Raw genomic sequence first — 26,488 nt, 5'->3', positions numbered from 1 at the left:
TCAATCAGTAGAAATAAAAGCCCTTTCTTTAAGACTTCACCTGATAATCCTGGTGTCCAGTCACTTGCCCTTTATACAGTATTTTAAAATGCAGGACTGAACAGGAATGATAATTGAGCATGTAATTGTTATTATTTATTTGTTTACTTGCTCATTGTCAGTATCTGTACTGCAGAGCACTTTAATAAACACTCTGCAAAGAAAGAATCTATGAAATTAAAGTATTTTAAGACTGGAGCAATAAGTTTTATATAAATGGTAGAAACTGAATGATATTAAAAATGGCTTATCCATTTTTTTACTTGTTTTGAAGGTTGCGTTAGGATAAACGGCTTCAATTTAAACCATATAACGTAGTCCTACGATTGCTCCACTTAGTCCCAAGTTTAGAATGCAAGTTTTCCTCCAAATTTTAGAAATCCTAGGTGAATGCACTACATTTTAGTGAGATGTGATTCTCATTTGGGCCATTAATAATTCTGACTGGCTTTTTTTCAGCAATAAATATGAACACAATATTGAAAAAATAAGTTACATCATTCAAAAATTATTACTAAGTTTCAGAGCTGGCAGAGATGGTCAGTCTCCTGTAAACCGGGCCTGGTGACTGCCTGGAATATAATACAACCTATATCTGGCCAGCCATGCAATCAGACTCCCCATCAACCCTCATGCAGAGCTGCCAGAAGATGAGGAATCATTTGTTTCACTTTGTAGTTTGTCTTGGTTTTTAAACTTGTGTTTTATTTTGAATCTGAATTTGTCTGGCTTTGGATTCCTGCTATGAGTTCTTTATTTGCGCCTGTCTCTGCTACAGCATTGGTAAGCTGACCAAAGTGAGCCCTTTACTGCTCTCTACCCTATTTTTAGACTATGTGCCACACTCCAATATCAGTTTTATCAATGCTATACACTGAGACAAAATCATCTCTTCATTACTTCTTTATTGCATATCCAGGAATTACCTCAGCCTTTTCGCTGCAGTCATCTACTGAGATACTTTTTAGGTTTTGACTCTCACATTCTTTATGCTGCCTAAGAGTTACCACTCTTATATCCTTTACAATGTTCCTACTTTTCAGGAGATGGCTTTTTGTACAGTTCTTCTTGGCTGCCTTATTCCTGTCACTGTTTATCACACTGACAGTGCCACATCAAGTTTGATTAGCACCGATTTTACATTTACTTTCCAGGCCGTTTAGGAAACAAAAGGAGCCCCAAAGGAAACATCAGTTTTCAAAGACAATTGTCACACTGACAGCTACTCTGAACCGCTCATCCAGTTCTTGGTGCACTGAATCTGTGCTTTATGGCACTATAATTTTTTTTCTGAATATTAACATGTGTTGCTAAGTCAAACACCTTAAAAAATGAGTACAACTATGTCATTTTCCTCTAACAGCCAAGCCTGCAATCTCACCTCAGGTTTCTCCGACGAGACCTGTTTTTCCATTAGACTTTGTTGACTGGCACACATAGTATTCAAATGCTTCATTTAATTGTTAGACATTGTTTTGCTTCATTACTTTTCTTCTTGTCATCATCTGCTCCTTCCCAAGCTGAAGGTGCGACTGCCCCAGTGAGGATGGGTGAGTCTGTGCCTGTACAGAAGGTTGTACAAGCCTACACACAACAGACAATTATCATTACCAAAGAGGCAGTCTGTCAACAGGCTGGTTGCTGTTATGCTGATGACAATTTGGATGAAGACGCATAGTTGATCAAGTAAGTGTTCCATGATGCAAAGCAGACTGGTTTTGCTCAGAGAAGCTCATTCCTTTCCTCACCTGTGCAATTACCATTGCTTACCTGCAGCCCAGTAGTACAGAAACAAGTCTGCTTTAGCATGTCCCTGAGGAACATCATTAGCACCCACGCTACCTCCCATGTTCCTGTTCCTGCAATAGGACCTCATGGAAAATTCACTGTGTAATCAGCCAGTAAGTACAAACCCTTTCTTGTATTATTACTGCTGGGACTGACCTGCAGTCAGTACTCTGCAAGATCTCAGCGGGGATCAGCTTGCACATGATTCTCCCTCAGAGCAGACTCTGAGGGAACCTGTGGTGCCACTGACTTCCCCGTCTTGTGCTGCACCACAGAGCAGCAAGTTACTCTGGTGGGAAGTTTCATCCTTTATACATCCCATGAAGTAAATACAGACCTGACCATAGCTGTGCTGGCCTTTTGTATTTGAAAACATTGGCATGACTGTCTAAACAAGGCTTGCCAAGGACTGAGATTAATCTAGGTAGTTTACAATTACATGGCTCCCATTTTCACTTTTTAAATTTTGACATAACCTTACCAGTTTTGCCTTCCTCCGGAATTTCCCTGGTCTGCCAGCATGTGTTCGAAATAAGCACTTCTGCTTTTTGCCTTTTTTTTTTTCAATTCTTAACACTGTCATACCATATATCTAGTAAACAGACTTTTGTAACTATGACATCTGAAAACCTATTAACTTTATAAGCAGTGGCTTTACCCTTTACTGTCTAGCAGCCCTGTTCACATTCTGCCTGTCATTATCTTAAATGACTACTAATTGCTTTCCACTTCCCCTGCCTTCGCTCTATTTTTTCAAGCTTAATTTCTGTTCCTACTCATCCAGGTAGGGCATTTAGCAAAAGTGACTTCTTTATCTTTCTTCTTAGCGGAGTCCCAATTATGATCGCCACTTTTCTTTGTAAGCAAAAAGTTTTTTTCCCGATTCTGTGATTCTGTGATCAGCTCACGAGCTAGCACTATGATCAGAGGGCTGGAACACCTCGCCTATGAGGCCAGGCTGAGAGAGTTGGGGTTGTTCAGCCTGGAGAAGAGGAGGCTCCAGGGAGACCTTATTGCAGCTTTTCAGTACTTAAAGTGGGCTTTTAAGAAAGATGGGGACAGTGAAATGTGACACTTTAGGTGGCTCTGGCAGAACTTTCTGTTCTCAGCCAGACTGGCCTTTTAATTTCATTTAGTACTGGTGGCTGAAGTTTTGGAAGGTACAGGACTTCTCATGCAAGAAAATCAGTAATCACAGATTCCACATGAGTGGAAGGAAAACAGAAATGATGGAACACAACGGTTACTCGTAGCAGCCTACTGTGAGTGAGAAGATGCATCTTCTGACTGCACCATGGCAGAGGACCCTTGGAGAAATATGGTCTGCCAGAACTGAGCTTCAGGTGGTGTCTTACACTTTGCTGTGCCCTCTGTTAGAAGAAAAATGCTCACAGTTACACTGTCGGGTGCTTTCAGTGCATGGATTTCTTACAGGGTGTCTCTCCTGTAGCTCTTTTCAAAGCTTCGGCTCTCATTCTCACTGGAAGATAGCCTATATTTACATCACAGTGTTCAGTATAATAATACACTTGAGTTAATATTGATGTCAAATCACCCACGCAGAAAATACCCTTTTAACCAATAAGATATAGCTGATATCTACTCAAAGGAGAACTGAAAAGTACAAATCAAGTGTATTCTTCAGTATAATTCTGTATATTTACAAAGAATGTACAAAGAACTTGCTTTTGTTGGAGACTGTAAAAAGCTACAAGAACGTGAAGGTTTTCTGCTAACAGTTTTCATGACGGCCTTGCACACAGCCCTGTGCTTCAGCAGATGCGTTTGCTACCAGTTACCAGGAAAACCTCAGCCTGCTGAGCCCTTCAAACAACTCGTGCTTGTGAGCATTGATTTCCATTGTCACTGGCAACCTTAATCTGATCCCAGTCCTTCCTCCTCCTTCTATTCAGCCTGAAAGATGAAAACCATGTCAGTCAGTTTTACTGCCTGTACACAGGAGCCACAATTGACAGAAGCCAGCATCGCTTTCCAGCAAGACAGTATTTTTATAATAACTTGCTGAAACCACTTATGTGCTAATAAAACTGGGAATTTATTTAAAGAAAAGATACTCCTGATGATTGTGTCTGCATTGATTTTTTACCTTGCCCTATTTCCTTTATTTACATCTGGAGATAATAAAAAGGTTTACTTATTTACATCTGGAGATAATAAAAAGGTTTATTTATTTACATCTGGAGAAAATAAAAACAAACCTATTTTGCATGTGAATGTAATGTTGTTCAGCAATCAGGCTTCTTGCTCCAGGAAATTTGATTTTTGTTCTCCTGGATGCATTATGTTCTTTCCTCTATTCTTTCTCGCACAACAGACCATTAATATTATCTGACACAGAAAAAGGAACTTGCACTATGATGTCTTTTCATAAGCATTCTTTTTCTTACCACTAAATGATCACTAGAGAGAAGTTATGCTGCAGTAGTTTGGATTGGTTTGTGAGGGTTGCTTTCAAGTAAGGAATGATATCCACTTTTACAAGGCAGTTAATCTAGTTCGTGAGTGCATGAAACACTACCAGACCCCTACGATTGAAGAACTCAACAGACTTTCCAGCAGCGCCTGTTACAATAGGACAAGGAGTAATAGTTTTAAAATAAAGGATGGGAGATTCAGGCTACACAAGGAAGAAATTGTTTACAATGGGGGTGGTGAAACACTGTCCCAGGCTGCCCAGAGAGGTGGTCGATGCCCCATCCCTGGAGACATTCCAGGCCAGGCTGGACGGGGCTCTGAGCAACCTGATCTAGCTGAAGATGTCCCTGCTCATTGCAGGGGGTTGGACTAGATGACCTTTGAAGGTCCCTTCCAATCCAAACTATTTTATGATTCTAAGAACATATTTCTTGTGCCTTTTTCATCACCTGCTCCTACATATATTTTAAAGCATTTATTATGGAATGTTTATTTTGCAAACACTTTGAGACTCATATAATATAGTTCACACACACAAGACCACTGAAGCTGGAAAAAAAAACAGTGCTTGTGATGTTTATAATCTGTCCCTTGGAGGCTTTGGCCTGTTACTCACAAGGAGATGCTCTGTACCTAGATTTGCTGCATTTGGAAACCTTAATATGACATTTAAATGCAAATTAATAGGCACATATAAATCTTGCCAGGATTCCCATCTCTACTGACGGTTTATTTCTCGGGCCTGGAGCATCACCCCTCACCGCTCCCCCATCACGCCTTTTGGGGACAGACCCGCGGAAGAGCTCCCTCCCTCCCAAGCCCCCTCTAAGCCGCTGCCTTCGCCCCAGCCACCGCTCCGGCTGCCCTTTACGGGCAATGGAAAAATCCGGCCGCTGCCGGGAAGTGACTCACGGGCCCGGGCTGCCAGCGGGCACGTCGGGCACGCACATGCACCGAGTCCCGCCGCTACACCCGCGCAGGCCCTCACGCAGCAGCCAAGCAAACGCCAACGAAGCTAAACACCGCCGGGCCCAACCAAATTCGAACCGCGCCCATCCCACCCTGCGCAGCCCCCGCCCGCCAGGCCCGGAGGAGGGGCCTGAGCAGACGGCGCCACCGCCGCCACCTCCAGCCCGCCCCGTCGCAGGCCCCGCCCCCGCCCCGGCAGGCCCCGCCCCTCACCGCCCCGCCTCCTCTCTCCCCTCTGCCACTCGTGGGCGGGGCGTCTCGTCTCCCTCGCGTCCGCCCCTCCCATTGGCGGCGCGGGGGTGCGCGCGTGACCGAGCGGCGCGTGACGTAGGAGGAAGAAGACGCCATTAGGGGGAGCGGGGCCGTCGGTTGCGGGGAGCGTTGTGGTTCTCGGCGCCTCTTTCCCTCATCTTCCTCCGCATCGCCGGGGCCGCGGCGGCACCTTCCCCTCTCCTCCCCGCCCCACGAGATACCTCTTTCGCTCCCCAGCGGGTCCCCGTCCCGGTGGGTGGTGGTGGTGGCAGCGGCGGCCTCGGCGCGGACCGTTGATGTGAGGAGGCGGCCCGGCCCGGCTCGGTTCGGTTCGGCGGCGGGGCGCGGATGGCGGCGGGGGCCGGCGCGGCGGCCGGGGGCCGCAGCTTCTCCTTCAAGGTGGTGCTGCTCGGGGAGGGCTGCGTGGGGAAAACCTCCCTGGTGCTGCGCTACTGCGAGAACAAGTTCAACGACAAGCACATCACCACCCTGCAGGTGCGGGCCGCGCCGGGGGCGGGTGGGGAGCCCCCGCCCGGAGCTACCGGGCAAGGGCGAGGTGGGGGGGGGGGGTCCCTTCCCTTGTGCACTTGCCTGGGGTTGCTGGCCGGTGGCAGCCCGCCCCTGCGTTGCTCTGTGCCGCTTGCCGGCCTGCCCCTTCTGCCGCGGTGCTCGGGAGAGTGTTGCCACCTAAACCCGCAGTGAGGTTTCGGTGCTTGCCGTCTTGTTTATCGCTTAACGGTGGCCGGAGTGACCACTGCCTGTCTTTAAATGGTGGTGTCGCCTGCCTAGTTTACTGGAAGCTGATTTTCTGGTTCTTTTTGCACCTGAGGCTTAAGCTTTCAGTACTTACAAGGGCTCGTTTCTACTCTGAATATTAATTAACTGTCCGTTTGTTTCTTGTTATGTGTATCAACGTCTTCATTTGAATCTTGGGATATGGAAGCATGACTTGAAAGTAATGTTGTTATTGTAGTCCTTGGTAGTGGACTGATGACTAAGTGTTTCATATGCGGTGCGTTTCTGTTAATTATAGTCTTGCTCATGTTCTCAAATCCTAACGCTTGAACTACTTAAATAGTGCTGTTTAAAGAGAACAGATTTCACCAAATGGCTTATGAGATTAAGGCTTCTGATTTAATAACAGAAAAGATTCTTAAGGCTTGCTTGCTTGTTATATTATCTCCCTGAATTTTGGCCTGATTCTCAGTAGTACTGTCTGCTAACTTATAAAGAACTAAAAAGTGATGTTCCTTGTGTGAACGTGTGGCAGGATGTCTGCCTGAATGCAATTTTTTTTTCATTACCTGCTAGCACTGAGTGGCATGTGTGCCATGGTACAAAATGAAATGCTTATATTGTATATGATCTCAGAAAACATGTTTTAAACATAGTGTTGTGAGTTATATTTTAAGACGTTGGGGATGTCTCTGCTTGCTTAACCTTTTTATTTGCAGTTACACCAGTTGCACAGCATCTTAAGAGTTGTGAGGATGTATATGAAAGTGTGGTTTTAGCACTGTAATGTATACTGCTCTCAATACATTTTTTTTTTCTTTGTAAGTAAACCCTGCCACCATGTGGGCTGCTAGTGGCCTTTGAATTACTTTTGAAGTTCTGTGAAAATAAATAGTAGGTGATGCCAAAGAAGAGCTTCATGGTAGTGGTGCACTATTCCTGCATGCTCAGGGGAAAATTCTCATGAGCTGGGTATCTTGGAAGTATTTAACAGTGAAACTTTCCCTTAAAACCAAAAAAAAAACCCATTAGAGATGCACTAGAAACAATACAGTGAGTGTTTCATAGGCAGATATGTTGCTCCATTTTTGCTATAAAGAGCTAAACAGAGGATATTTTAAACTTAATTACCCTATGTTTATGTTCTGCTGTTGGTTGGGTCTCTTGGTAGGTTTACTGGGCATGATGTGGTATTTATGGCAAGATGATTGTAGCTCTGATTGCTATAGAGGTAATTGATATTTGTTATGCTACAGGAAAGACTAGTAGCTTGTAGGTGTTAGAGCTGCAGTTGTAACTTTCATCTGAAGTGTAGCATATGAGCAAACAATCATTTGAAGTGCATCAAACTCATCATGTGTAGCTGAATTCTGATATCCCATGTAGAAAGAGTGGAGCTGAGTAGTTTATCATGTGATGCAGCTCACTGCTGTGGTTTGTTTTTTGTTGTTAATCATGTTCTTTAAAGCCGTAGTGTAAAACCTAAAATCAGAAGCAAAAAGCAAGCTGGAGTATGGACTTGGGTCACAGATGTCATAAAAGGGATCTTTAAACGGCTCCAAAATGTAGAGAGTAAAATGTCTCCAGATACCATGGCTTGAGAGCTGTTTGTTTTGAGTGTCTGGAGGGAGCATGTGTGTGTGCTTGTAGAGGAGTGGAAGCACGTGCTTACACCTAAAATTGAGATTTTGTTTCTCCACTGTTATTAGGTTTCTCATTGCTACCTGCATCTTTTAAGCATCTGCACTGTGTTTCTCAACTCATTTGCTTTTCTGTTCTGAGCTTTCTTAGCCACATATACATCTGATTGGTTGTAAAATACAGTGTCAATTGCTGTTGAATCTTACTGTACATCATGTGCACTTGAGAAGTATTATGTCTATTATTCTTGCTTTCCTACACTTTAGAGTTCTAGAAGAAAGTTTTAGTAAGTTCTTCCACTAGTAAGTTCAATCATCCCTTAAAAAAATAAGGAGAAACTGGATATCTGATTAAGCAATGAAGTGACATTTTTGGAATTTTTTTTAAGATTACAGACTTAATCTGATAAGGTGGCTTTGTCTCATGGCATCAGCTCAAAGTATTGCAGCAACTTAGTTTTGTTCCAGTAAAGCCAAAATTAGATAAATACTTAGATTCTGATTGAGTAAAGGAGCCATGGTGATGCACTGTATGAAAAGATCACTAGATACTGTGGTTGGAGAGCCTCTTGTCTCAGTAATCTACCTCTGACTTAAAAAAAAAAAAAAAAAAGTACTGCGTGGTGCTTTATTCTAGTATAATTGCAACAAAAAGGGTGATGAGACTTATAGCCTACTGGAAGCGTTATTTAGTGATGGCTGGTGCTTCCTGCAGTGTGATCCCAGTGATGGAGGAAGAGCGCAGGAAGCCTTTAAAATGGTCAGTGTGAATCTTCTATGTATATCTGTGCTTCTCTATCTGAATTCTAACACTTAACTTCACAACAGAATAATACTTAACCTGTGCACACCCAAACAGAAGAGTTTCTTTTGTGCTAGTAACAGAAACTTTTTAGTGAAAGGGAGCTGTTTCTCTTCTATTCCACCCACACCTCACCTTTCCTAAGTGCTAGCTAGAGGGAAATGGTGAACTGGAACTTCCTTTGAGGTTAGGAGGCTGCTGGGATGTGTTGCAGTAGTTATGTTAGCTTCAAGTCATGTACCCAAGATGTTGACAACCCGCAAATTGAATTTAAGGTAGCTATAGATTCACATAAGAAAACATTTATGTAGAAGAGTGTGAAAAAGCTGATACAGGAAAGGTAGGGGTTTGACAGGCAATGAACACTATCCATAACCTGTTGTCAGACCTGGTAGGAGTTAAAATTAGTTCCCATTGTTTGAAATATTGAGGTAAGTATTCTTGATAAAATGATTTTAAGCTATAAATTGATATCAAGTGAACTGTGCTGGAATTACTCCAATAATAAAACTGCTGTCAAACTTTTTTTTTAATTTGGGTAGACACTTTCTGTTCGTTAATTACTCAAGATAAATACAAGTCTTTTGTACTAAGCTCTCAAACATGGGGAGGACCGTGAAATCTTTAACCTAAGAGAGCCACTGATGTGGTGCAAATGATACTATACAGATCCTGATTGCTTTGGTGGATATCTGGAGTGGGGAGGGGAAAGACAATGCAAGGAGATTCAGTGCTATATGCAGTGTTTGTATACATGACTTGCCTCTGTTGGTGAAGTAGTCCAGGGGCAGGTGACATACACCTGCTTTTATTCATTGACTTTCAAGGGAATCTTTTCTGACTGGTCTTACTTGTGTTTGACTCAGACCCCTTTATCAGCTCTTAACAAGGCCTGATGGACATGTGAAACTGAGGTCTTAGAAGATAGAGAATATTTTTTTCTTCTACAGGCATATAAAGAGCATGGGATTTTATCTCTTATCACATTATCCTTTTCTTTTAAGTGTATAAGTATTCTTCAGACCAGTCATAAGACAGAGTCGAAATACCAAAATTAGTAGCTTTGTTCAAAGACCTGTTTTTAAGATTATTTATCTCTGTGGTCATATACATTTGTGGGTTTATGGAAGTGCTAGCGAAAAATGAATTCCCATAGTAAGAAAAATAATATGGAAACAAGTTACTGATTGTAAATTGAGTCACAACTCAGACTTAAGTCTGTAGTACTCAATTTGGTAAATCCTTGGGAGACGAGGAAAAATGTTAAATTCCCTTCTATATGTAATTACCTGATGCTGTCTAGACTGTAGTGACTTCCAAGGCTTTGACACTCTTGGCAGCTGACTTTTTTCCTGAACTATCTCAAAACAGTAGTTAAGGTACTTCCTTCCATGTTGGGTTCCCCTCAAATTTCTACAAAACATGTGGTCTTGCTGACCATCTCATGTTTTTAGCTCTCTAACCTCAGAATGAGTGAAGAGTAGTAACCATGCTGTTTTGTGAGTCAAATGGAACTTGGAGGGGGTGGGGCGTTAAAAAGTAGATACTGGCTGGTTTGCCTTTGGCATGTTTGTCTCTGTGGCTGTAAAATACACTTTACTGGTGGTTAATATGCCAGAATTACCCATACCTATTAACTCAAGAACAGAGTCTGCTAACAGTGTTCTTCAAGTATATGAACACAAAGAAGTGGAATGAAGCATTTAATCTTCGATACAGTATTGACTGTTTCTTGCAGCATGTTCACAAAGCCTTCTGCTCATGACTACTTCAAATACCAGGTTCTAATCTTGTTATCAGGCAAGCTTTTTACACAAACTTGCTTGTAATCAAGATGTCTGATGTAGAATATTATCTCTTCTTTTTTTTTGCTGGAGGCTGAAGACTTTAGGTAGACTAAAGCTTAATTTGTACAAATTGATCAAGGTTTAATGCAGAGAGCAAGTATGGTTGCCAGTCTGCTGTGGATTTTTTTTTTCAGGAGACACTAGAAAGTCTTACTTGAATGTACGGGTCTTCTAATACTTGGGTGTATAGAAAAGGAAATACTCTCTTCTTAGTGCTGAAAGACCATATTGTAATCAAAAGCTGTGGTGACCTGAAGGACTGGTGATAATTAAGTAAAACTTTTCCATGGCGATAAGCATACTTCAATATTTGTTAGATAGTAAAAGTAGTTGTGCTATTATTTGGGCCAATGTCTAAAGCCATGATATGACTTTGTGGATATTGAGTTCTCTGTTTTTTAAATATAAATCCAGTTTCTGTGAAGGATTTTTCTGCCTTTTGGTACAGACACTTATGTGAAATTCATATCAACTGAGCAGATTTGGTTCAGTGTTGTGACAAAGCAAATGGTGCTCAGAAGAGCACTTTCTTTGAGATTTACAATAGAATATCAAGTACTGTAGTATAGCAGACTATTAAAATATTGTCAGGCAAGCTTGATTCATTCTGCCTAACCATAGCTTCTCTTAATATGGCCCAAGTGTTGGTGAATTAAAACTTCTGAAGTCACTGCCAAGATTTTGGCTTTTACCCTGGTGTAGTAGAACAAATTATGATATGAAGACAAGACACTGATCAGATAATTGTTAGGGACAGCTAGCTGACTACTTTCTGCAGAGTTTTTGATAAACATCAGGAAAACTTCAATTCTTTAAGATTTGCTACTCTGCTGTTAAGCAATTAGTTACAAGTTGGCTAAAGTGTTAAATACTTCTAATGTGCTGTCTGGAACTTTTTCTGAAGTTGACTTATGCCACCTTACTGTAGACTGAAAGGGTAGTATTAAAGCTCTATGTTGAATACAGTGGACATAATGATTAGTGTTCTGTCTCCTCTTGGAAAGTTTCTGAGTGTTTCTCTTTCTTCTGGTCTGTCTTTTTCTTCATCCTAGTGGTGTCAAACTCACTGTTATCAGGGCCCACATCGGCCTTGTGGTTGCCTCCAAAGGGCTGAATGTAATTTTAGGACCACCTAAATATAGGAGTAGTTACATTTACGCAGTCCTAAATTACATTCAGCCCTTTGAAGGCAACCATGAGGCTGATGTGGCCCCCGGTGAAAATGAGTTTGACACCTCTGTTCTATCTGGTCTGTTTATCAGACTTTGTGGAAAGCTTTGGAGGAAAGTACAATTTACTTCAAAAGACAAGTCTATTTAATCATCTCTCCTTGGGTCATACAGATGCCAGAACTGATGCTAGCGAAGTAGCTGAAGAGCAGGAGCTGCTCTAGCATAAGTTTAATACAGGCAGCACTCCAGAGAGGCGCTTTCACAGCAGTTTAGGTTGGTGTAAACTGAACTACCATGGTCATCTGTGTGCGTACCAGTTGATTGTGTAGCTAAGCAGCAAGCTGGTTCAAGCAGCTGGTCTGGCCCATGACACTTTCCCCATACACATGACTCGTGCAATGCCTGGTCTGTGCTCATACAGAGAGCTCGTGTTGAGCTGCTACAGTCCAGTTTAAAGTAATCTAGAATGAATGTCTCATAAGACACCATCACTGAGTACTTGTTTGTATCCAAATACAAGTTGAGGTGAAGCTGAAAGGAAAACTGAGTGTAGTATAAGACACAAGACAAAAGTTAACCCTGGGCAACTGAATTGTCTGGTGTTAACCTGTTACTGTTAGCCTTCAGAGGGAGCAGGTTTCTAATGGATCAGCTCCTGCACACCCTGTTCTAGCCTATTAAACTTGTATTAAATTATACCTGGTTTTAGCCACTGAATTATACACTTGGTAACAGAGGTGATGTTTGAAAATGTGGATCATGCAGGCTTGGAGAAGGACAAACATACTCTTGAGTTACTGAAATTAGACTAACCTTGCATTATGTTCTGGTCCTGTAAAATGTTTTCAGAAGATAATATAGTAGAATTCTTAGAGCAACTTGTATGCTTATTCTGAGCCTTTCTTATGCTGCCACTTGTTTTCCTTTTGTATGTTAGCTGAGAAGCATATAGCTGAGCTTTTAGGAACAGTGTATGGGGAAAGAAAAATGAAGAAACAAACCAACCACCACTGCTCTGAAAAAAGACCCCCAAAAAGAGAGGGGGAGAGTTGTGGGCTCACCTGGGGGTGGGGTGGGGGGGGAAGGAAAAGGTATAGACAAGGAGATTTCCAGAATACTAGTGTTTTGAGACTTCTGTTGGTAAACTTAGACTATTTTATTTTGTTCCAGTAACTCACTAACAGTGAACTACTTTGCCTAATTCCTGCAAATTAAAAATCCTGTTTTTCTGGTTCCTACCCACACTTCATGTGCTCATGTGAAATGCTTTGAGTTCAGCTTGGATTTACCAGTGTTGTGAATTCAGACTCTTTCTACACAACTCTCTTATCATTTCTAAATAATTTATAACAACGGCAAAAAGAAGCAGTAAATGATTGGCTTAAGCCAAATTTATTTAGAATAGACTCCTGGAAAAGTGTAGTGAAATGACTAACTGGCTTAGTATTGACTCAACTTTCTGGCTTAAAGAGTATTTTGATCCAGAAATCTGTCTTTTATTTATTCAGATGGTTTTACTAATAAATTAATCTGAAGTCAAATAAGACATTTGTGTGTAAAACTTAACCCTATTCTGTTTTGCTTTCCAGGCATCTTTTCTTACGAAGAAGCTAAATATTGGTGGGAAAAGAGTAAACCTTGCAATATGGGTACGTTTACTTTCCTGATTTCCACCCCCTAGCAAATTGGAATATTTTCCTGAGAAATTACGTGGGTTTACTAGAACCCAAATGTTAGACACTTCTTAATAAAGTAATTTCAAATTATTTGGAGTTTCTTGGAGTATTATTTGTTTTGCCTTAACTGCTAACAAGTGTATTTTTAAATGCAGGACACAGCTGGTCAAGAAAGATTTCATGCATTGGGGCCGATCTACTATAGGGATTCTAATGGCGCTATTCTAGTATATGATATAACAGATGAAGACTCTTTTCAAAAGGTACTGGGCAGATTTTTATCTCTATGTGAGATGTAAACTGATTGAAAGATAACTTGTGATATGAGTGTGTAAATGGGAATCTTCTGTTTCCAGCAATAGCAATATATATTACATCTGCAAATTTGGACCATGGAATGGAAGTATACATCTTATTAGTATTCTTTTGAAGGCTGACTTCTTCAGTCTACTGAAGTTCTAGCAGGGTTATTCAAAGAACACCAGATAAATGAGTTACCTGTGACAGACTATAAACATAAACCAGTACTGTTGTGATTACAGTAGATATCAATACTGCATGTTTAAACCAAATTACTAAAAGATATTTAGTGGCATGACCTTTTACATATCTGAGAACTCTGTAATATGTGATAATGGAAACATTAGTTTCTCAGTGATAATAGATGTTTGGACTTCAAATCCTCATCAAAACATATTTGGTTAATTATTTTACAGCAGTATTGTTTGATCAGTCTGGACAGGTGAGTTTTTTTCCAATCCTGTGTCAAATCAGTGCTATCATTCTGTAGTATGTTCCAGCTGAAAGCTAATGACACTCTTTACTAAGTGAGTAGTTTGTCTCCAATTAGCTTGTCACAAAACCGGTAGCACTTATGTGTAGAGGAGTAAGAAAAGGAATAAGAAATTGTGGTTATATGGGCAAGGCTTGGATTAGCAGTGATAGAAGTAGTGTAAGGGTACAGTTCCACAACAGCTTGAGTAATTTAAGTAGTCTGATATAGGGCAAGTAAAGCACTTATGCTAGCAGTTAAACTCTTGTCCCTTATCTGCAGAATTGTGCTGACTTGTGAGTACTACTTCAACTTGTGCCTTTTCATGTTGAGCCCTACTTAGTAAAATTCTGTGATATCAAAACCATTTCTCAGAAAAAAAGAGGGAAGGCTCATTTGTATAAGTTATTGCATAACTACATCTGTATCAAGTATCCTAACCATTTTTGGGGTCTTGAAGTGATTGCCTCTCTTCTCACCTTAAATTCCCTTAAAATAGCAGTCCCTAAGTCAACGCAGTGATCATACAACTTCAAAGCATGATAACAGATACCATCAGCTGACTCAACATTCTTGTCCTGTCTGTTCTCTAAGGAAACAAACATCTGTTATAAGCTAACCTGAACAACTCGGTTCAGGTACCTCTACCTTTAAAGTACTGTTTGTGATCTGTCAGTAAGTGTTGATAAGACATCACATGCCTGACCTAAAGTGGCCAATGCAGTGAACTTGTTCTTTGGAGTGGGGCTAACATGAGTGCAGCAAGTTATATTTCTAGAGTAACTTAACTTTGTCTGAGTTTGCCACTGAAATTAAAAGCAAATGACTAAAACCTGCTGAACAAGAGCCATGTATAGCTGTCTAAAGAATATTTTGTCCATCTGTGGTGCTCTAAGCATGTTTATTTTAGGTTCAGCATAAACACTTAATGAAGGAAATGGGTCAGTTCTGCAATACCTGAGCTAGTAATGTAGCAAGTGAAAATAAATTTACCTCTGTTCTTTTTGCAGGTAAAAAACTGGGTTAAGGAATTAAGAAAAATGTTGGGAAATGAAATCTGTTTATGTATAGTAGGTAAGTATTTTTTGACATGGGATTCTAATGACTGAATCAGATATTTATTTTGATTAATAGTATCTTTCAAACAACTGCTTTGACAGCTTATACATGGGAAGGGGTAAAGTTTATGTTAACTTGATACTTAAAGTTCAGGTGGAGCTACAAGTTTCAGTAGATCACATTGAGGAAAATAAGAGTTGCTTTGGAAAAAGGAGGTGTTTAATGAAACACAATGTCAGAAGTGCATGGTACGGACACCTGCAGGTTGTAGTTTAACAAAGAGAAACATAAACCTCAAATGTGTATTATCCCTTCTTGCAAGTACTCAAATGTCATGGTTTTTTACTGTTGTTAGTGGCATAAACTAGATGCTTGTCTCTTTGCATAACCAAGTGCTTGGGGGTGGAGTGAGTCTTAAAGCTCAAGATATTTCAATGCAAACAGAAACCAACATAAATACTAGGTTTAGATTTAAAATCAGATCTTGTGATTAAAACCCTTTCAGGAAGGTAGGTGTATAGATATTCTACAAAAACTACCTCTGCAGCACAGATAAGCTGCCTAGTAAATTAAAAAGAAAAGCAGAAGGCTGAATCAGTGGCTTATATGGAGGTATTTAGCTATCCTAATCTCTCTACAGAAGTAGAACTTCATCTTCAGTGCCTGTAAAAGCTTGAGTGAAAGGGGATTCTTAAATCATACCGTTGTGTTCTAAATTTAGAACTGTGTAAGAGTCGGTCTTTACTGGCACAGCTTGTTAAGAAAATGATGGGGTGCAATGATTACATGACTGCTTTCTTTTAGGTAATTTTGGAGTACTAAGACTTGAAAGATTAACTTGTTTCCAACAGGTAACAAAATAGACTTGGAAAAAGAGAGACATGTTTCAGTGCAAGAAGCAGAAACGTAAGTCACACCAATTATTAATAGAAACAGTCATTGCAGAATTATGCTGCAGTAATAAACTTGTGATGCTGTTAATGACTGGCAGGCATAAACCAGCAGTGCCCAGCTGGTTGCTGTGTTAAGTGTTCTGTTAGTATCCAAGTCCCAAAATGTCCTTACTGACCAAAATGTCCTTACTGACCAAAATGTCCTTACTGACCAAAATGTAACTCAAGAGTTGTACATGATTAAAGTCAACATTTGCACTTTAAATGCATCACTAGACATGAAATTTTATATATTTCATCTAGTGTTTTTCATGAATCTTGGCAGTTTTAACCAGGTAATTCCCTTTCTACTTTAAATAAGCATGTGTAGATTAACTGAACTCAGCATACAACCTCTTGTGATCATCTTTCTGCTTCATATGAGGTGGCTTAGAAGGATTGAGTCCTTCAGTACAATGAAGTTCTGTATCTGCATTCCTACAGGTATGCTGAATCTGTTGGAGCAAAACATTATCATACTTCAGCTAAACAGAACAAAGGAATTGAAGAACTGTTTCTTGACCTTTGTAAAAGTAGGTATTATCTAGTTTGTTGGTAAAGAGGTCACTCAGAAAATGCTCAAGGCTTCAAAAGGCATAATATTGTATAGAAAAACCTTCATGCGAACTAAGAACTGACTTTATCTGAGTGTACTTGAAGCCACCTATATACTGTAACAGCTATGGAAGCTTTTTGTATGGATACTTGCAATATTGCAAATTCATGCTGTACTTCAAAAGTGTCTGTCACTTAGGGGTACTGCCTGGTGTTTCACTCAGCATGTGTAAATAGTAACTTCAAAGTTCATGTGACTGGTCTGACTGTTGCCTGCTTTGTGCCCTTTGTTTCACCCTCTTTCAAAATTCTCCTCAAATTATGTCAACTGTAAATCATAAACTCAGAGTTGTAACGGTTGCAAATTTTACCCAGCAGTCTAAGCAAATGGTGAAGATCACAGAATGTAGGATTAAAAACATTGTAACACAGGGAAGCTGTCTCATTCTTTGTGCTCTTGTGATACAAGAATTTAAGCAAAACTACTCCTGCATGTCTGAAGAGTCGGTTGAGGGTGTTTTGGGAAGAGGGTAGTGGGGTGGTATGTGGGGGTTTTTGCTTATTTTCTTAAGACAACGCTTTTGATACAAGTGGGTAAATCTAGTTTTTGAAGTCACTTTCTCCAACACATCTGACCATCTAAGGTCTCATTTAGTCAACAGAGGCTACTGAATGTTTGGTGCTTTAGGAAGATGGTTTAAGTATGTTCTTGCAGCTATGCCATGTGATACCTGAGTACTTACTTCTGCATAATAAACAGGAGAACCAGTCTTGCTGAATTTTGTGGATATAATTCAAATAGATTAAGATCTCAAAGACTTGTGTAAAAATGCAGTGGAATGTCATCTAATGTATTTCTTCCTTTACAGGAATGATAGAAACTGCTCAAGTGGATGAAAGAGCAAGAGGCAATGGTTCCAGTCAGTCAGGAACAGCAAGACGAGGTGTACAGATCATTGATGATGAGCCACAAGTACAGAGCAGTGGAGGGTGCTGTTCTTCTGGATAATTATAAGACTGTGCATCACTGCCCTCTCAATATGAAGACTGCCATATTCCAAGTCACACATTCTTTACCAGTGGAGTAATAGAATTAACAGTATTTAAAAATAATCACATGTAACACTGCAGAGACCTTAAGTGCTAAACTAGTGGCGTCTGTGACCAGAGAATTGGCATTTTCTACAGTGGTTAACAAAGCAATTACCAATGGCCTTTTTACATATTTTTCTTTAATGAGGAGTAATATGCATGTAGAAAAGACCTACTTAAAGGCTTCATTTATATTCTTTTAAATCAGATCATTATTTAATAACTTATATACATTGTTGTTGGAATGGTATATGTTTTTGCAGCTCTTTGTATTTTGTGGTAGATTGAATTGTATCACTTCTAAAATGCAAATTGATTTTTTTTAATTAGCAGATATCTGAAGTAATATTTTTTGCAGGGCCTCTACAAGCCTATAACTGTCAACTACTTTGATATATTCTGTTCATCCTGTATGCCAAGCTGGTAAAATATGTTGTAAATTACATATTAAATATTTTATCTGCTTTTACAATTGCAGGTGAAGAAATATGTACATCAGTCTTGTCAGTGATTGTGAAGTGAATAAGTCAGTGAAAGATGCAAGCTTTTCATGTGTACTGTTGAATTGCTCATTCTATTCCCCCTACCTGAAAACAACTTTTTTTGGTTTTGTACATTCATAGCTACAGCACTTTTTTAAGCCTTTTCAGGCAAACAGCAGTATTTAGAATACACCCTTAGTGGAAAGGGAAGGCTTCCTTAGGCTGCTGTTTAACATTGAGGTGTTTGATTCCCAGCTAAAACAGTTGGCGCATGCATATATCTTGCCTCTGCAATTACTTTGGCCTCTTAGGATATCCCCAGAAAGTCAAAGCAACTTTAGCTCTCATCTGTCTGGTAGCCAGTAAACCAGATGCACGGGAAACTCTTAAGCTGCACTAATACATTTGTGTCCCAAGGCAGCATTATAAACTATTAATGAGCATAAGTGGTTTTTTTTCCCCGTGTATTGAAGGTTTTGAGTGAACAAATGAATTGGCGTTAACTAGAACTGCTTCTGATTTGAAGTGATTAAGTAGAAGATATGAAACTTCCTAGATGTAATTGCGACTTTAAGAATACTAGACAGAACTGAACTTACTCCTGACTTGCTCTTTCTCTTGTAAAGTGCATTGAAGCCCACTTAAGTTTGGGGAGGAGGGTTTTCAGAAACAAAGTGTATAAACTACTATCACAAAGGAACACAAATGGTGGTAGCTGAAACTTCAGAATGTTTTGTGCTCTGACTTTTTTTTACTTGTCATGCTTGGAAAATCAGTAAAGGTGATGTCTATGACAAAATAGAATATTCCTTGGCCTTCCTTTTCCTGAAGGGTAGAATTAGTATTGCATATGAATGCATTGAGTGGTGTGGGTATGTTCTGGTGCACAAAAGGAGTAGTAGTAACTAATCAATCTGTGTATGAGAAGTGTGCTGTCTGCAATAGTAGATGGCTTTGATACAGACTGTTCCTAGTGAACTTTCTCCCTTCCTTTCTGCCTGAACTGTGATGTAGATACTTTCTATTAAGCTACCATTGCCATGCTCTTCTGACATGGCTGTATGTATGATGAACAACAGTGGTCTCTTCATGCTAGTGAAGATAAAGTTTGACGGCATAGAACATCGGCATGAATCTGAAGTTCATGATTATATGTGTGTATATGTAGAAACACCGTTAACATTCTTGTATTGTGTCTAACTTAACAGGGAGCCTTGTTCCAAAGTTGAAAACCAGGTTAGTTTGATCTAAAACCAGTACCTTCCAATCCATACAGTTAGATGAAATTCAATCTTGGAAGTGATACAATATTGATCTGAGGAGTGAAATTGGCAAGACTATGTTCAAGACTGGAATCACCTCATAATAGGAGGTCCAGGCTTTTTGATTCAAATTTCCTTTTTTGCAGGCATGGAAAAAAACAAAATAACAAACAAAAAATAAAAAACACAAAACCAAAAAATCCAACCAATTTTGATTAGTGAAACTTCCTTAACAACTAGACTTCATAAGCAGATGTGTCATGAGGGCATACCTACACCAGAGGATACGTATTCTCTCCAAAGTAGAGCTTCTGCCACTTTGTTGAAGTGGACAGATGCAATTCTGATCTGGGAATTAATTACCAAAGAGATGTTGTGTTTGACTACTTTGAAATAGAGGCAGTGTGTAGAATGTATCTTTCTGCCTGCAGCTAAAGAGTTTTTCTTTAGTGTATTCTGTGGTAGGAGCATTCTGTGTGACTTCTGTCAATTAAAAACTAACAAGGCAATGTTGAAAGTAAATCTTAAGTCTCTTACAAAACTAAAACTCCTAGTACTGAAAATTAATGTGAGGGTAAGGAAGCTGACAACTTTGTAGGATTAAAAAAGGTTCTGGTTGCTATTAGCAAAATACTTCTAAAAATAAGTTATCAGAAGTTATTTTTCTTAATGAAGCTACAGCATGAAAATACTCTTTGGAAACCTTCCTGTTTGAGCTGCAGTTTCGTTGGACTTTGTTTATGGAACTTAAAACCTGTGCTTAGTACAGTATCATATTACCTTACAAAAGAAGTATAGTTTTATGAAGTCAGGGAAGTTGTCCTCCAAGACAAATTAAAACATTATGAATTGTGTAGACTGATTAACGTAAGACTTCAGCTAGTCATTGTTAGGAGACAAAATGTAACAGTTTCAGGAGAAAGCAAATTTATCGAAGATATCTAGTGTGTTCTTTGTATTAAATGTATAGGAAAGCACAGAGAGCGTGCTTTTCTAGATTTGAGCAGGTTCTTACTCAAGTAACCTGGTATTACTACTGTGTCGCTTGGTTTTCAAGAGTCTTGCATTTGCTGGAATCTGTCTAGATTGCCTGCTTTGTGTGTCTTAAAGTGTTTTCTTATTGCTAACTTCTGTTGCTGAAAACAGGCTATTTTTCATTCTTCTGAGAAGAGTGCAAGAGAACAACTAGGTCTGTATTTAGAAAGTACCTCTATTGTGGGATAGATAATACCAGGCAGGCACCTACTACAGCATGAAGTCAACACTGAGCACACTTCCTCGGAGTAAATCTTGACAAACATTACTAAGTCAGACTTTTTTGTCACAGTATATGATTACAAATACCTTTCTAAAACAACTTTAAGTATTTGCTCACAGTCTTGATGCTGCTGCTATGAGTACTTGAGCTACCTATGTAACTTTATCACTTACTGAAATAAAATCCAACAAACCAAAGTCCAAGAACTTTAATGCAGCAGTGTGTATCTCTTATTAGCAGTCTTCTTATTGTACTTAGACTGTAGTTCAAAAGTTATAAAAGACCAGATAGACAGATTCAGACAAAGAAACTCTAATGAATTGAGATGTGTAGTACTTGGAGATGTGTGTATAACTAGCTGTAAAGGTTTGGGACAATTACTTGGGTTTGCAGTGAACTTGCATAGAGTACCAAAATGGGGACATCCAGTGGCCAGATGAACAGCATTGGCTTGTCTCTTGAGGCAGTTAAGTAGAGTGTTGCCTTGATAACACATTCTTTTTCAATGTTCACACATTGTGGACAGGCATTCTTGCTTACTACCACATGAAAAACTGTCCCTTAGCCCTTTTTATCCTGCCACTTTTATTGCTCTAGGCGTTTAACTTGTTTTCTTCAAGCCTACAGCTCTTGAAGAAATCTAGTAATTCCATTTCTACTTTAGATCCCAAGCCAGATGAAAAAAGCTTTGCATAAAGGTAAGAGGTCATGGAAAGTGATTTGAGCTCCAATGGAGTTCTCTGAAAATGTTAAATGTTGTCAGAAAAAAAGTTTAAAGAAGGTGAAAGGCATGGAAGTCCTGCTTGAGGACAAATGGAGGTCAAGAATCTCCACAACCTGAAAGCAGTTAGGTGGTATGAATGATAGAGCATGAGAATAAGAGAGTTGGAGCCAGCCACCTCTGTTATTTTTTTCTTTTTGTGGGAGGAAAAGGAGAAGTAGAAAGAAAAAGGCAAGTAGGAAAAACTGAAGGTACTGGTAGTGGTCTGCTGAGTGAGGTGCCATTTCTTGGTGGAGTTGCTAGCATGGCTTCTCAGCAATGGTAGTTGCCTAATTCAAGACTTTTCTAAGATTACTTCCTAGGTGGTTTTTCCTTCTTTGAAATTGCTTCACTAAAGAGAATACAACTAACTTTGGGCTTTCAGAAACAATACTAAAATTTTACTAGAATATTCTAATTTATGAGCTATTTACAGTTAACTGACTTTGTTAAGTTTAAGTTTGCATCAAAGTATAGGCTTTAGTTCCTGACAAGTCAGGAAATGTCTTTCAGTGAGGACAACTTTTACTGCAGTTGTGGTAAGGAGTTGCAGATGAAGACAGAGATCCTTGGCACTAGTTGCTGCACAAGCTCAGCAAAGACAACCCCCAAACCAGCTCTATTTGTGCTGGGCACTGTTGCTCATGCTACTTCAGGGCATTCTGCTCGCCACCAGGATTCTTCCTCTGTTTGAGACCAGCCTGTGCATCTTGGTGACGTAGCCATCTACTGAATTTAGGCTTTCTCGATCAGATAATATCAAAGTATAATTTTCCTTCATGTATTTTTGGAGCTGTCATTGGCCACTGTATTGAGCAGAATGAGATGGAAAAGCAGGTTTTCAGAGTTGTGGAGAATCTGGAATGTTTCTTGAGTTAACTTGGATAGTGAGAATCTATGAAATGGTCACCATTATGACAAAGGTATTACTCTGTCCAAGATAACTGAAAATATTTTGGCTTGGAAAAAGTTTTACTGCAATCTGATTAAAATTATAAATTGCTCTACTTGCAAAATGAAAATTTATTTCAAGCTGATCTTTTTTGATTCTTAATTTTTTTCCAAGGCTTAAGGTTACCAAACTTGGCCAAAACCTTCAATGGATTGGCATATTCTGCAGCCCTAAAATAATGTTTGTAACTGTAGGGAGGAACTGTATAGTCACTCGTATTCTACTGGACAGTTTGGAGCTTTGATTGTATTTATTCAATACTAGGATGTTGATAGACTGCAAAAATAATTGTTTTCATCTGCTTTGTGCACTCATGCAAGCAGCATGACCTGATGCAGCTGCAGAGTGAATGTGAAGAGAGGGCTTCAGTCCCTCTTCTTGCTTGTTGGCTGCACTGATCCTTCTTTATGAATTACTACAGGAAACTTCCATGCTGGAGATCCCCCTGGACAAGAAAGGAAACACATGGGTTCTCTGCTTGCTTCTCTAGCTCTTCTAGACAGTGATAGGCACTACAGCAATAATACCCAGTTCCTCTCAGTTTGAGAATATTGTTGTGCGTGTTTTTTTTCTAAAGAGGAGCTTTTCTTCTTGACAAGTCAGTTTTTGCAGTCTATCTAGTCCCACTGATCTTTTGCAAGGGGTTTTAATACTTCATTGTAGGTCACGCAGAAGCAATGCAGTTTTAAAGCATGACAACAAAGGATCGTGACTAACAGTATTCCAACAGTCTTCCCCAGCAATTGGTCATATCCTGCCTCCAAACCAGTGAAGAGAGACTATGGGAAGCTTAAGTCCTTGCTACCTCTGGTACCTGACTCCTGATTCTTGGGTATTGGAAGTCATGTAGAAGAAATCCAAGTTGAGAGGATTGGAGAGAGCAAGGACTACTTTCTCATCTATTGCCAAGTAGTTGATATTGTGTGACAGACACAAACTGATGTACCAGATCTCTTTTGAGCTGTTGAAACTGTTAAATTGCAGCCCCTTCTTCAAGTTTATCATCACTTCATTCTGAAAGGTCAATAAATTTGGGACTCACAGTGGAAGAGAACAAGTAGTTTCTCTTTTTCAGAACAGGAAACTTAAGAAACTGCCTAATCAGGCTTTTCTTAGTGGAAGGAGAAGAGGAAAGAACTTGATACCTAAATCTTTAAGTGCTGTCAGTGCTATTTGATCAGACAGGCGTTGTGATGATTGTGTTACTGGATTTTTCTCATCAGATAAGCTCAGCTTATTAGGCTCAATTGAATAGAATACTTTTCTATGGACCCAGGGAAAATGTTAGCAGGGCAAAACCCAACACTGCAAAGGACACAACATTTTTAATGTGAGGTAACTTGATATTGTCAAACATTGTAGGAATATTCTATTTGTGAATAAAAGAAATTTTGGAGGAAAAAAGTACCTAGCAAAGGCTTTACTAAACCTTAACTCTCCTAGTGCATTGCTGCAGCTGGAGTTCTTAAATACATTTTGGAGTATTTTACATACCAGTGCAGTTGCATGAAGATATTTCTATAATAAATTGATTTCAAATGATCCATCAATGAGAGAAACAAGAACTTCTTTAGCATGACTGCTATTTTATCAATGCCTAATACTAAAAGTGCAAATGCATGCAGGTGGAAATGGATCAATAGAAAGCAGTAAAAATGTGTATTGAAAATGAATACATGCAAACAGAGCTGGAAATTCTTGTTACTGTCATATCTGAAAATTATTATATCTTACATTTCAGTAAGTCACAGAATTTGAAACTTGATGAACTGTCAGTAATAAAGTGGTCCTGAAAATTACTGAAGGTTGAGGGCAGTGGCCTGGCTTACAAAGAAATTGGGTAAAAACTGGGACCACAGGTTTTTATGTTACAAATACAGTGACAAATTTCTGAATCCATCTGAGTATGATATGATGAAAGGTGGCTTTAGGATGCCAAACCAGGCTCAGTGAGGTTGCTCTACATTAATGCTAGCATATACCCCAGAGACTGTAGTGTGAGCAGGGATCCCTCAAAATGCAGTTTTGATTCTCAAAACTGGTCTCTGGCAGCCCGGAACAGTTCATGAGGAAGAAGCAGTTGCTGTTGAACCACATTTGCCAGCGTGATGACAGCCCCAGGCATGCTGCCTGTGTGCTAATGCAGCAGCAAAAACAAGTCAAATGTGGAACCAAGGCTCAGAACTGGGAATTTTCCACCAATTATGTGTTTGTATCCTACCAATGTCCTGCCTCTACAATGAGTGTTTGTGCACACTTCCTTAGTGAAAATTGCTGTTCAGCTGATGCTGTGGATTTGAACTGGATGGACATCGTGAGTGAAAGCAGCAAGCAACAGGAAAAGCAGGGCAAGATAAGGGGAGTTTGCACAAGTTCCTGCTTTGGCTGTTCTTAGCCTTTTCACTTGCATTTTTTAAAAGTGAGTAGCTATACCTACCGTCTTTGTGGCAGAAAGTGTATTTTTTATTTGGTGAGATTTTTTTTTTTTGGTGAAGAAACTGAAATCTTAAGAGCTTTTTAGGGTAAGTGTAGTTCCTTCACAGATCTGTTAGCATTTCATTAAAGAGGCTATACTAAATGGTGAAGAGCAAGTGTGCTGCCTGTAGTTACACCCTGCAATCAGAGTCCCACAGTCAATGTTTCAAATTGCAAGAAGCTGCAGAGTATCCAATGCACCTCTGATTGCCAGTCTACTCTCCTCTTGTTCTGTGACATAGAGTAATTGCAAAACAATCCTCAATGCTAAGATGTGCTCATACTGCTTAGATGAGTTGGTTTGAGGCTTAAAATGACACTAAATTGTACTTTGATTGGAACATTCAAGGAATCTTTAACTATCAGTATGTGCATACTGCAACGTTTGGCACCATGAGACATTGATTCTTTTTCAGGGATTTAGGGCTTTCAGCTTGGGAAATGATCTCTGAAGTGGATTATGATGGCAAGCTAAGAGAAAGAAGGAAGTACTATGTTAGTAGCACGGACCCATCCTCAGCATTGCTTTTTCAACGGCCAGGATGAAATACAGTATTGACTCTCCCTGCCCTAAAACAATTGTTCTGTTAGTTTCCTGCTCTTTCCAGGAAATGTTGTAACGCATATGTACAAGAGATGAGGTTCCTACTATTTATCTTTGCTTTCTGCATTCCTAGCCCTGGCAATACTAGTTGGTGCCAATTACCAAGCAACAGATCAGTTTCTGTTTAGTCATCACTCTTGGGTAACTTCCAACTTGGCTCTGTGGAGCCTGATGCAATCATGAATCTCTCCTTGTACGACAAATGCAGAGCATTTCATGTTGGTATCTGCTCTGCTTCTTTTATATTAAAAAAAAATAAAATAAAATGTTTCTTGTCCCACTAAGAGAACAAAACTATTGTAAACTTGTGATCAGTTGTACCAACTGTAATGTTTTCTTATGACAAATCTTGTATGTTTTGGGTTGTTTCATATTCTGGAATTCTATTAATCCTTGATATGCACAGATTAAAAACTATCAGGTTCACAAACAAGAACTCGCAGCTGTGGTTGTGGGTGTACAAAATGTGACATAGTGCAAATACTTGAAGAAAGCTCATCATCCAGTGTACTGCCTTCATGTCTTGTTACATCTCCATGCCTTCACACTCTAAATACAAATAAATGCTGGTGAGGAAAGGGATTTCCTTCCTTTTAGTTTCAGTCTACGCGTACTTAATTTATTTGTCCCTAATCTCATGGCAGAAAGCAGCCAAGTGTGGATCATTACTATACTTGTATGCTGTATCTACTTGTGCAGGTTAAGTGTGTTTTTTAATGTTTTCTTAGAGGAACAGGTTTAAAAGGCTATCATATCTTCGTATCTCAGTTTCTACATTGAGGTAGAGACAATAAGTAGAGGAGATCCTAATTTGTCCCAGAGGCTACATTTTTACTGGCAAATAAATTAGGCCAGGGTGCATAAGGAACTCTGGCCTTGAGAGCAAATGGCACAGCACAACTTGCATCCAAGTGGCTGAATTCTCTTCT

General features: G+C 39.7%; 1 protein-coding gene across 1 annotated transcript; it reads left to right on the top strand.

The window, feature by feature from the left end:
* Positions 1–5,544: 5,544 nt before the first annotated feature.
* On the top strand, positions 5,545–26,128 carry RAB21 (RAB21, member RAS oncogene family). The gene is made up of 7 exons (XM_065636972.1): positions 5,545–5,979; positions 13,270–13,329; positions 13,512–13,619; positions 15,139–15,202; positions 16,039–16,093; positions 16,564–16,652; positions 17,544–26,128. The coding sequence occupies exons 1-7, from the start codon at positions 5,833–5,835 to the stop codon at positions 17,681–17,683; spliced, it is 663 nt and encodes a 220-aa protein (XP_065493044.1). The 5' UTR covers positions 5,545–5,832; the 3' UTR covers positions 17,684–26,128.
* The last annotated feature ends 360 nt before the right edge of the window (positions 26,129–26,488 follow it).

This window comes from Caloenas nicobarica, chromosome 1 (assembly GCF_036013445.1).
Source record: "Caloenas nicobarica isolate bCalNic1 chromosome 1, bCalNic1.hap1, whole genome shotgun sequence".
NCBI classification, from domain to species: domain Eukaryota; kingdom Metazoa; phylum Chordata; class Aves; order Columbiformes; family Columbidae; genus Caloenas; species Caloenas nicobarica.
This window is presented reverse-complemented; position numbering and strand designations above follow the sequence as displayed.